Raw genomic sequence first — 12,274 nt, 5'->3', positions numbered from 1 at the left:
GTCACATGAGGACACAGTGCAGTCGCTCGGAGTGTGGGACACAATGACAAGCGAGGACTTTACTGAGCATGTATTATGTGCCAGCCATGGTGCTTCACACAGATTAGGTGTTTTACTCCTCACCACCACCCTGTGAGATAGGCTCTGTGACGGCCACTTTACGGATGAGGAAACTCAGATTCAGAAAGAGAGAAACAACTTGAGAGTAGCAGCCCCCGGGCTTGGATCTAGGTCCATCCAACCCCAAAGTGAGGGCTTCCCACCGCCTGCCTGCGGCCTCCTCCATCCTCACGGCTGTGGGCGAAGGGCAGTGACCGCCCCGATACCGCTCTTCATCTCCTCTGGTGCCAGTGCCCCAATTCTGCACATTTATTTTTAAAGGGAAAAGTATTGCCTCCCCACTAAGGATGGATCTGGAGTTCTGAGCATGAACTTCAAAGAGTCAGGAAGCCACGGGGCAGGGCCAGCCTCCTCGGCTTGCCCTTCATTGGAGGGGCCCAGGCATTTCATGCCTTAGGTTCCGCTGCAACAGTTGAGAACGACCATCGTATGAGCCGGTTATTCTAGCTGCTGGAACGATCGATTTCCAAGAGTCAGTGGGTTAACCCTGAAACATTTATTTCTCACTTACATAACCATCAGACACAGATCTGCAAAGAGCCAGGTGCTGAGGGTTTCGGGAGCACCTCCCAGGTGGCCAGAGTCATGCAGCGTCTTTTCCTTGGCCAGGCAGGAAGCCTCCGAGGTCCGCTGTCTGCACGCCCCCTTGTGTACACGTGCCACTTGGTTATCTCCTGGCAAGGTCCCTGGCTTGTACACTGGATCAGGGCTCGCGTCGCACCCCCCACGCCACACCCCTCGTCCTTATCCTTCCCCATGTCCTGTGTCTCGAGAAGCAGAGAGCTCTGACACTCTTTGACACGCCAGATTACAAATAAGCACTGAAGTCAGCAGTGACTCACAAGGGTGCAAATGTCTATTGTGACTCCTCTAACGGCCGCTGGCCACTGCTAGCACCAGGCGCCGATTTAATGAGCCCCCAGTGGAAGCCTTTGAGACTCACACCAGGAGCTACAGGAGCGAGGAGTGAGGTGCAGGCGGTCAGCACAGCCCTCCAGCTACTTCTCCAGCTTCATGGGGCCTAAGGGTCTCCCTTAGGGATTAATTTTGAGTCCAGGAAAGAAAGAGTCTGGCTTCGATGGCCCAGGGGCAGATGTGTCCTCAGGGACCTGCGAACTGGGGGCCCAAGGAGGACCTGGTACCCTGAAGCTTAGAATCAATTCACAAATCCTGCCCTGCTCTCCTCCATCCGGCACCATCTCCAACAAAGGGAGACTGTCCCTCTGTCCCCAGGCCAGGTGGGGGCTGCTCTGCCTCTCTGCAGCTGCCTGCATGTTTACTACAACCAGACCAACCTGGCTGTCAACAACAGCAGAGCCCACACCCAGCGAGGCCTCTCAGGATGGCTCTGCAAGGGCAGAGCTGTCTGTGCTGGGAGAGTAAGAGAGAAGTTCTCTGCCCCAAACCCAGGCTCCCTGGTGTCCCCGTTCCATAGGGCTCAGTTCCCTTCAGTTACCAGGAGCAGCAGGAGGAAATGCTTCTTGGACAATCACATCTAAGCTGGACAAACACTTCCCTGCTTCGTGCTCGGTAGCACTGGGTGTGGATGCCAATGATCATGAATGTGCCTTTAGTGACGAGTGTACACACCATATTCTGTCTCTTAAGGTGTGGAAGCTCTTCAAGGGAAGGAATGGATGGTTTCTTATTCACATCTACTATCAGTACCTAATATGGCATTTGACTCTCAGAGATGTTACCTAGTGAATGCAATTTATTTCTGGGAGAAGGGGTTAGTAAATAAATAAGAGAGTGTGGCAATGAGGAAAGATGAACGGGAAGAGAATAAATGAGAAGGAAATGATGGGGGAGTGAGAGAATGAATGAGGGTCTAAGAGAGGCAGGATGGTGGCCCATTGCTTCTAGGTACCCATTGCCCTCTTCTTTCTTGCAAACAAAACCCTGTTTTCAGTTGGGCACATTTCCACCCAACAAAAAGAATACATTCCCCACACATGTCCATGACTAAGTTCTGTAACTAAGTTAATTGTAAGTACCAGTGTTGCATGACACATCACAGAAAATCCTTGGAAAAGGAATGTGCATGCTTTTGGTCACCTTCTATGGCCAATAAGATATGTGATGGCTAAAGCTAAGCAGCCATATTGGGCAATGAGGTGACCTCAAAAAAAAAAAAGCCACTCTAGGTCAGTGAGGTAGAAAGATGGAAGTCTAGTGGACCTCAGAAACCCTATAACAACCAGGACTGCCTTCCTCTGGACCTTACTTATGTAAAACATACATAAATGTTCATTTCACTTGCTGTTTTGTGGTTTGTTGTTTTTTGGTTTTTTTATCATATGTAGTTGAATCTGATACTGACCAACTTGTCCAGAATCACAAGTTCATGCTAGAGTCAGTCCCAGTATCCAGACCTCCTCTCTTCCCGTCTCAAGTTCTTTCTGGCATCAGGCCTAAGTCACTGTAGGATGGCCTAAAAACACCAACCTCACCAGATCCTGCAGATGTCCTTCAACTGTCAACCCAAAGCCATTAAACAGACTCACAGAATTTTGACCTTTTTAAAAAAACAATCAAAGGGAGGGATGATCCCTGGCCTTTGCTCAAAATCCCCAGGCTGGTGGGGATCACAGACCCAACCTCGGACTGAATGCAATTCTAACATCCCCGGAAATGTACACTCACATTTTTGGTGGCTCCTCCATTTCAACAGTCAAGCATTTATTCTTCCATAAAGTGGAGCATCAGGGGTCGGGGTCTTACCTCCACCAGGGAATGCCAGTGTGCGATGGGCTTCCGAGGGTAGGACAACATTTCACTCCAGTGGTCTCTGCCCAGCCTCTCAGCTGTGTTGCCTACTTGACACACGCCGATGATCTCATTGTGACCTATACTGTGAAAACAGCCCACAATAGATTTTTCTTAAAAATTTGGCATATAAGAATAGCTACTCAATTAAACCAATAAGGGAAACAGGGGAGGAGTGGTTCATTTCCTAATTTAAAATTCAATGCCAAGTTGAACAGAGAACAGGACTTGGGATCCATTATCGTACTCAGTGGCACAGAGAGGAAGAGCAGTCTGGCCCTCCCACACCGAGGCTTTTGTAGCATGAACGTGTTACGTGGCACGGCTTAGCTTGTTCCCAAGAACCCCATGTTTGAGGGGCTCCCTGAGGCACGCTAAGGATGCCACCCCTTGGCACGCCTCCAGGCCTCCAAATCCATGTCATGAAAGGGGCCACCTGGATGGAGTTTCTTGCAATAACAGCTGCTTAGATTCCTGCAAGAGGCAACCAAGTGCCGATGAGGAGGCAGCTCTGTGTGTGGCAGCCATAGTCTTGAGCTCACAGCGAGGGCAGAGCTGAGGACAAACACTTCCCTGCTCCTGGGTCTCTCTGCTTCCCCTCTCTTTAGAGAGCGCGTTTTCTCATGCTCTTTCCTCCTTCCTTCCAAACCCAGCATTGCTTCTTTGACCCGATTTGACTTCCCTACTGTAAAAACATCCTCAGCTCTTTTAACCTGAAGGGCTAATATTTCTGAAACATTCCCTGCATAGGTCCCTGCCATGGCCCCTTTTTTTTTTCCCTTCGCAAATTTTGGTGAGAAATCCTTGGCACAACTAGAATGACATGGCCCATCCTTTAACTCTTTGGTATCCAAACACATCAGATTTTCTCTCCTTTTTTCTTTCTGCAAAGATGACTATTCTCTCTATCTATAAGGGGGAGACGAGGTGGGAAAGGGTATTTGAGTTTATGCTCATTAAAATCGGTTGCATGCAGAAGCTCCGTGAATTCTGCCATGGATTTTTCCAGGCCAGATTCATGAGTTTACTGAGAATTAAACTGAAGCAGAGCTCACATAATCAGATTTGTCGATGCGGGAAACTTGGCAATAGCTTGAAAAATGCTGCCCTAGCTTTCCAGGCTCATGGGCAATGTCCCCTCCTGTGGCCTGACACTCCTGGGGTTGTGTGTCATCCAGAGGAGGCAGGAGGGGGGTCTCCCGTCCAGCGTGGGCTGGCACACCCATGGCAGCTCAGCCACCCGTGTGCCCTGGGTTGGAAGAGGTTATGCTTCCCCCAGGCATCTGCTGGAGGGAGCGTTCAGGGCGCTGGGGCTGCTCTGCTGACGTTTCAGGGGTCTGTTGGAAACAGCTTAGCTACAAACAGTATTTGGAACATTGTATTAGAAGTCAGAGTGACTTTTTTTTTCATAATTGTACCAGGACCACGTGGGAGGTTTCCAATTAAAAAGAGACTTTTCATTTCAGTCTAATGACTGGTTTAACATATATAATTCCCTATGGGTGCTTTCTTTGCATATTAAAGTGACTGTTTTTTTCAAATCTGTCCTTTAAATACACAATTGGCTACAATGTAGGCTATAAATATCTTTTCTGTGCTGTATTAATTAGAAAGTCGAGCATCTTATACATTTTAATGTGCCCTGTCATCCATACTGATGCTAGCATTTTCAAGGGAACATTTCTGTGTTTGCTTTCAGACTTAAGTGGATGGAAATGATCTTTATTGAACACATCGGGAGAAGGGAAAAAAATAACGAAGTTATGTATTCGGAAATGTTGAGGGTCTGGCTAAAGCAATCACTCTGCTGCTCTGAGTGGGAGCTTTCCCTGCAGGCCAGGCAGGACCCCGAGAGATGATGGACCTCTGGGGCCACAGTTCTCCAAGCTGAGGTTCTCGGGGATGCAGTGGGGAAGAGGTGGGGGTAGAGGAGGATGGAGAAGGAGAAAGGTTTTCAAAAAGGGGAAGGAAAGAATGGGGTTGCTAAGAGGCACTTTCATAACCTGACTCGACAGCGTGGTTCGGACTCCTTGTCTGTCACCTTTCCACGTGCTGCTCACTTGCTTCATCTCCTACTGCCCAGGGACCAGCTAAGAAGCTGGGCTACCCCCGCCCCCCTGCCCTCCTTGCCCTGGACACAGCGGACCTGCCCTGAGAGAGTCCCAGGTATCTCACCGGTCGTAGTCCATGACCGCTATGGACAAGTGGATTTGGTCAATGCTCTCGGGGGGGACGTCAAAGACTATGGCTTCGTTGTAAACAGGATTCAGGGTGTTCCTCTTGGTGGACGTTTTCCTCTTCTTCAGCCGCCTGCCGTCACACATCATGGAGACTTTCACGTAGGGATCTGTGGAGACCACGAGAAGCAGGGGTCTGTGAGGACAGATGCGGGTGCAGGCCAGCAGCCTCCTCACTGTGGGGTTTCACAGACCGTGTGTGCTTTCCCTGCCTGTGGACTGGAGCTTGAGGAGTTTCACTAAAACCATGCCTAGGCAGTGGCAGGGGTGGGCAAACGTTTTGACTCGAGGGCCACAATGGGTTCTTAAACTGGACCGGAGGGCCGGAACAAAAGCATGGATGGAGTGTTTGTGTGAACTAACATAAATTCAAAGTAAACATCATTACATAAAAGGGTACGATCTTTTTTTTTTTTAGTTTTATTCATTTCAAACGGGCTGGATCCGGCCCGCGGGCCGTAGTTTGCCCACGGCTGGACTAGAGTGAGCATAAGTAAGCCACTCATTCACAAAAAAGCACAGGACCTGGTTTCCTCAAAAATACATAGAATTTAAAAATAGTGTGAAAAAACATGTTACCAGATGAGAAACCGTTCCAGGAAGAACTCAGACCTGCCTGGCTGTGACAGGAAGAGAAACGCAAAGGCACCTTCAAGGTGTGGAGAAAGGGCTGTGGGCTGGACGCAGCCACTCAGACAATGTTTTCCTAAACATCAGGTCTTTGGGAAAGGGAGGGGCTGAATTCCTAGGGGACGAGAGGAGTATCGGGGTTTGATTCCCTGAGTGCAGGGGCCTTGAGCCCTCAGAGCTGCCTGCAGTTGGGTTGCAAAGGGCGAAGCAGTTCAGCGCGTCCGGGAGAGAGGACACAGGCTGGCTTGGGGTGCACGCTGGGAGGGGGTGACAGGTGACAAGGCTGGTCTCTGCCGCAGGGGGGACTTGCCTGGTTCCACCTCACTGCCCTCCTGCTCAGTGGGGAGCTTGTGTCCCTTCACCTGCATAACAGTGTGCTGCCCTGACTCCCATACACTGCCCAGGAGGGACTGTGAGAGCCAGGAGGGCCCCATCTTTTTTCTGCTGGTAAAAGCCCTGGAGTATAGGAAGCGGAATGTGTTGCATCTGATGTCCTTTGATTTCAGCGGCCAACAGCTGGTGGACGGGGTATTTTATGACCACATTTTAGGATCCCCTGCAAAGGTTGCTTGTGATTTTGTATGTTAGGAACTGCATGCGCGGCTTGTTTTTTAGGGTTTAGAAGTTAAGCTACATGTTTGATTCCCTGGAAAAACAAAAACTGCATAGTTCACTAATGAGCCTTTTATAAGCATACTAGAGGTCCAGTGCACGAAATTCGTGCACCAGGCTGGGGACGGGGGCGGGTTCCTTCAGCCCAGCCTGCACCCTCTCGCAGTCTGGGAGCCCTCGGGGGATGTTTGACTGATGGCTTAGGCCTGCAGGAACGGGCCTAAGCCCTTAGTCGGATATCCTTGGCACTGCCACAGAGGTGGGAGAGGCTTCGGCCACTGCCGCTGCGCTCGCCAGTCATAAGCCCAGCTCAGGACTTATCGCTGAGCGGCACTCCCCCTTTGGGAGCACACTGACCACCAGAGGCAGCTCCTGTGTCGAGAGCCTGCCCTCTGGTGATCAGTGCGCATCATAGCAACCAGTCATTCCACCATTCAGTCGATTTGCATGTTAGCCTTTGATTATATAGGATAGGATTCTTCAATCTTCAGTAAGCTTGAGATGGTAATTGCTTATACTGAGGAAAGACTCAATTAGATAAGCTATATCATCATATGTAAATTGTGGGCCTCATTCACAATTATGGTGAAGAAGACTTAAGAGAGAATAATAATATGAGGATAGGTAGCATTTAGTATGTGCCAGGCATGTTCTTGTGACTTTATATGAAGGAACTCATGTAATCTTATAATAACCCAATGACTCAGTTACTATTATTACTGTTCTTTTACAGATGGGGAATCTGAAGCCCAGAGAGATTAAGGGACTTGCCCAAGGTCACACAGCTATTCAGTCTAAAACAGCTGTGGGCAAACTACAGCCCTCAGGCCTTTGAAATGAATAAAACTAAAAAAAAAAAAAAAGACCGTACCCTTTTATGTAATGATGTTTACTTTGAATTTATATTAGTTCACACAAACACTCCACCCATGCTTTTGTTCCGGCCCTCCGGTCCAGTTTAAGAACCCATTGTGGCCCTCGAGTCAAAAAGTTTGCCCACCCCTGATCTAAAACAAGGCTTACACCTAGGTAGTTTGGTCCCACAGTCCATGTGTTTATTACTTTACCAGAAACTTCATAAGATCCTACACAAGAACTGCATGAGAAAGCTCGAGTTAGACACTGTCCCACCTGATGCTCCTGTTATGTCCATCGCCTTTAAATTCCTTGCTTTTATAACAGTGATGGTCAGCCTGCCAGCAGTGGGAAGGTAGCAGAGGGAAAACATCAGCTCGCCAAGATCCACATTGTCCTGTTGAGAAAGCGCACACAGAAGTGTTAGGAAGTGCCTCCAGGCTGGTGTGCAGAGGGCCAGCTGCAAGGTGGCACCTGGAGGGTCAGCCCTGCTCCCTCCCCTCATCTTGGGATCCCTGGTGCCTCTCAGCTCCACGCCAGTCACATGGAGAAGAGTAAACGCCTGCACTCGGGAGCCCCTTGCCCTAAGGAAGCCCAGCCCACCTTTAGATGGCAAAGCTGGGAGGCTACCCAGGGCCTCTGCCACCCTCGTGCAGCCCTGCACGGCCTCATACCGGTGACCCTGAAAGTAGCCCCCAGAGCCGAAGCCCCCAGAGCCTTAACTATTCCCCACGGAGTCCCCTGTGTGGGTCCATTCAGATCCCCATCACAATCCACACAGAGCCAACAAATGATGCTATACAAAGAGGAGCCGCCTTACTGTGCAGCCCTCATCACAGCCTTCACATAGATGCGCTCTGCACACAGCCCCACCCAGCTTCACACGTCCCCGCCCGGCCCCACGTGGCCTCAAACTGGTCCCCACAGGTCCCTCAGAGGCTCCCCTACCTCGTTTCCCACATGGCCTCCCCCAAGTTCTTCCCACGGGCACCACACAGGCCCACTGTCTGTATGCAACCTTGACCCACACATGCCTCTTCACAGCCCCTGCCCCAAACAGTTTGCCACAATACCCCCATAAACTCCTGCAAACACCCCATACCCTGAAACAAACACACACGCACCTCCACCCACCAGAGCACTGCACGCAGCCTGGTCTCACACAACCTGTGAGACCAGCACACGGCTCCACTGGATCTTGGAAACATCTAGTCCCCACGTGGCTCTGGAGAAGGATCCCGCAAAAGCCTGAGAGGGGCACCCAGCAACCCCACACATCACAGTCCTGGACACCCAGCTTCAGACAGAGCCCCGGGCGGTCTCCGTGCAGGCAGAGATGGCTGGGACCCAGGCCCCCAGGTCCCTACCGCCGCCTGGGGTCTCCCACTTCGCGGTGGTGGGTGCAGGCCCTCTCCTGTGCCCCTCAGGAGCCCCCTTTCCTCTCTGCTGGGGAAGACATCTCCTCGGCAGTACACAGCCATTCAAATAAGGCAGGAGACATGCTTCTCTTTCTCCGTCTTAGTCCAGGGAGAGTGTAACCAGAAAGGAGAAGAACGAAGCCAGTTCATTTAGTTTCAATTTGTGACACCTGAGGTTACTGAGCTGGGTGCGTGTGTCTGATTAATACAGTTTCATTCCGACAATGCTCTGGGGAGTCCAGTTCCTGCTCAACGTCCACAGCCTCCCCTCCCCCTCTCCATTCTCCAAGGATGCTGCTATTTTTAGAAGCATAGATTCAGCTCTGAAAGGTCACCGTGGCCAGCCCGGCCTCCCTGCCTGATGGCTTCTGCTGGAGGAAGGTGGAGGGAATCTATTTGGTGGCTAAGGCAGATGGATTGCTTTGTATCTCCCTGCATTGCCTGCCTCGAGTAAACAAATGACCTCACCTTGCAAGCCAGGCGCGCCTGATTCCTGGAACCCTGACCTCAAGAGACCCAGGTGGCTGGGCCTTGCCCTCTGGGCTGGAGGTGAGGGGAGGAGACGAGGATTACACAGGATGGGGGGCGGGGGGGGGGCAAGGGGCAGGTGTGGGTGATCTGCAGGAGGAACGTCTGACCACAGATAGAGGGTCTGACCCAGCGTCCTGCTGTGGCACAGGAGAAAGAGAAGCAACGGCTGTCGCCACAAATTATCTTTTTCCTTCCTCACTCCCTGGCCTGATCCTTGGCCCTCTGTCTGCCTCAAGTAGAAAGACCCAGACACCTGTTCTCCCTCAGAGGGCTTCCCGGCACCCAGCTCACCCCTCCTCTCCTCTCATCTGCCCAGAACATCTTGGTTGGACAGAGTAAAACAGGAGGGACCAAAATCACCCCATGAAGCTTCATCACCATCCGTCTTTTCAGCATATGATTCCCAAGGGCCACACTGCACTCGCTCTGTAGGGTTCGAGACGTGACACTCTCCAGGCCAGTGCACAAAACTGAATGTGACGTGTCGGGCTACTATTGTGCCAAGTACATTTTTTTCCCAACATAAACCTCATTCACAAATATTTATATTACATGACTGTCTGCTCATGAGTTAAAAGAAAAAAAAAATCATAGCTTTGGACTTGATGTTACTTCAGAATGTGAACTAGGGCTGGTGTCCACATATGTACTTAACAAGCAAACAAACAAAACAACCCTGCAAATGAAAGAAACAGTTATCAAAGAGAAAATGCTTGCTTTGATTTCCAAACGCTTTAAAATAATCATTAAAAATTTGTTATGAGAGTGAAAACGATAAAGTTCAAATATAGAAGTTTTAAAGTAAAACATCCCCTTTTATGTATATACCACCTATGTCACTCCTTTCCCCAGAGTAACACTGTGAATAATCATCCATATTTTTCTTTCTTTCCTTCTTTTCCAAGAGAGTAGAAGGGAGGAAGAGAAGGGGAGAGAGAGACACACATCGATTGGCTACCTCCTGTATACACCCCGACTGGGGCTGGGGATCAAACCTGCAATCGAGGTACGTGCCCTTGGCTGGGAATCGAACCCTCGACCCTTTGGTCTGTGGGCTGACACTCTAACCAGGGCCGCTCACTTATTCTTTTAACATTTGCTGCAGTTGTGGTTGTCCAGCACTGCTTTTTGCCAGGTGCTGCGAGCTGTATTTGCAGCACTGAAAAACAGACATGGTCCCTTGATGAGAGATGGGTTTGCTGGGATATGGAGCAGGAGTTGATGGCACCTAATGCTAACTCTGCTTTCTCCCCATCAGCTGATGCTAATTTGAGCTCAGAACCTGTAGTTTTTTCTTGATATGTTGTAGAATTGTGCACTGGAAACCTTTGTAATTTTGTTAACCAGTGTCACCCCAATAAATTCAATAAAAAGAAAAAAAAGAGCCTATAGATCCTTATATTTGTACACATTCCCTTAAACTAGTGCTTCTCAACCAGGAGGCAATTTCTACTACCCGGAGAAAATTTTAATTGCCAAAACTGGGGAGGTGGGTATCTTACTGACATCCAGTGGGTAGAGTTCAGGGATGCTGCTAAACATTCTGTAATGTACAGGGCAGCCCTTCTCTATAAGGAATGCTCTGGTCTCAAGGCTGAGAAACTGCATTATACAGAAGTGCTTATATTGTTCGTAAAATTCTTTTTCAGAATGCTGATAAAAGTCACACCTAAAAGGGTGGTGGGGTATTTGGCTTCTTTTTAGCTTGACAGGAACCAAATGGCAGAAGTGTCACTGGTAGCCGAGTGCCCTGGGGGGTACAAGGGGAAGGAAAATGTCATACAGAGAAATGCTTCGTGCGCTCTTGCTTTGTGTGGCCAAGGATAGTGTGGTTGGCAAGATACTAGTATCCTGGGAATTTACAGCAAGTGTGCATGAATTCTCTACCTGCCAATCTGTAAACTCGTTCTGTGATATATTTGCCTGTGATGGCCTATGACTGCTCTAGTGTTTATCTAACTAGGATACTCTTGCATTCCTCTTGCTGGATTCTTCTGGTGAGCTCTTCCTCGATTTGGTGAAGTTGTAGGAGGGCTGCTGCAGGAATTCACGTGTACCAAAATGTTCACGTCACTGTCCACTGTCGCTTGTTCAGGTATGAGTTATGTAACCCAAGCAAGGCCATGTAGAGTCCTCCCTGATACTGGAAAGTCAATATTGAGAAATTCTCATTCTATTGGGGTTATTCCCTGGGAAGATAGGAAACCAGAACTGTTGTAAGGTTCTTGCACTATATACAGTACAAGCAGCATAATATAACTTTATGTTAGGTTGAAGGATCATACTTGCAAACAATAGAGCTAATAAAGGACTTCTATCCGGACTATATAAAGAACTCCTACAACTCAGCGAAACAACCTGACAAAAATATGGGCAAAAGATCGGAACAGACACTTCATCCAAATTACACTAAACCTCAGTGAGAAACTACACACCCACTAGACTAGTTAACATGAACGACTGTTACCCAAGATGCCAAGCGACTGATCCTCTGATATGCTTGCTCCTGAAAAGGCAACATGTCAACTATTTGAAAAAATAGTTTGGCAATTTCCCTTGAAGATACACATACACTTGCTAAATGACCCATAAATCCCATACCTAGTTATTCACCCAAGTGAAATAAAATCCATCCATCCATCCAAATACTGGTATGCAATTTTTTTGAGCCCAAAGTGAAAAGAAACCCAAATGTAGCATTCAATGGTGAATGGATAAACAAAATGTGGCATATCCCTACAATAGAATACTAATCAGCAACCAAATGAAACAAACTGCCAATATAAGAAAAAACATGAAAAATATCAAAAGTATTGTACTCAGTGAAAGAAGTCACACACAAAAGACAACATATTGTATGAAATTCTAGGAAAAGCAAATTTTCAGTGCCAGAAAGTGATCAGTGGGTGCTAGGAACCAGGACTGGGCAGAGGAGACTGACTGTTACAGAGCATTAGGAAACCTTTGGCGGTGATATATCCATTCTATGTCATGGTTATAGTTCTGGTTACATGACTACACATGTGACAAAACTTACACACTTAACATTGGTTAATTTCATTTTATATAAATTAATAGGGGTTTAGAAATTGTGAGAAGACA

General features: G+C 48.7%; 1 protein-coding gene across 2 annotated transcripts in view; it reads right to left on the bottom strand.

Annotated features, from left to right (window-relative positions):
* SYT9 (synaptotagmin 9) overlaps positions 1–12,274 on the bottom strand; it is a 168,236-nt gene that overhangs the window by 35,545 nt on the left and 120,417 nt on the right. The window contains exons 4-6 of one of the 2 annotated variants that reach the window (XM_036325265.1): positions 7,500–7,620; positions 5,065–5,236; positions 2,845–2,974 (exon numbers count right to left, since the gene is read on the bottom strand). In XM_036325265.1, the coding sequence (XP_036181158.1) occupies positions 2,845–2,974; positions 5,065–5,236; positions 7,500–7,620 (423 nt within the window). Of the gene's footprint in view, positions 1–2,802; positions 2,975–5,064; positions 5,237–7,499; positions 7,621–12,274 lie in introns of those variants that run through there. The other variant, XM_036325264.1, reaches the window with a different exon arrangement.

The sequence above is a fragment of the Myotis myotis genome, unplaced genomic scaffold (genome assembly GCF_014108235.1).
Source record: "Myotis myotis isolate mMyoMyo1 unplaced genomic scaffold, mMyoMyo1.p scaffold_m19_p_10, whole genome shotgun sequence".
NCBI classification, from domain to species: domain Eukaryota; kingdom Metazoa; phylum Chordata; class Mammalia; order Chiroptera; family Vespertilionidae; genus Myotis; species Myotis myotis.
This window is presented reverse-complemented; position numbering and strand designations above follow the sequence as displayed.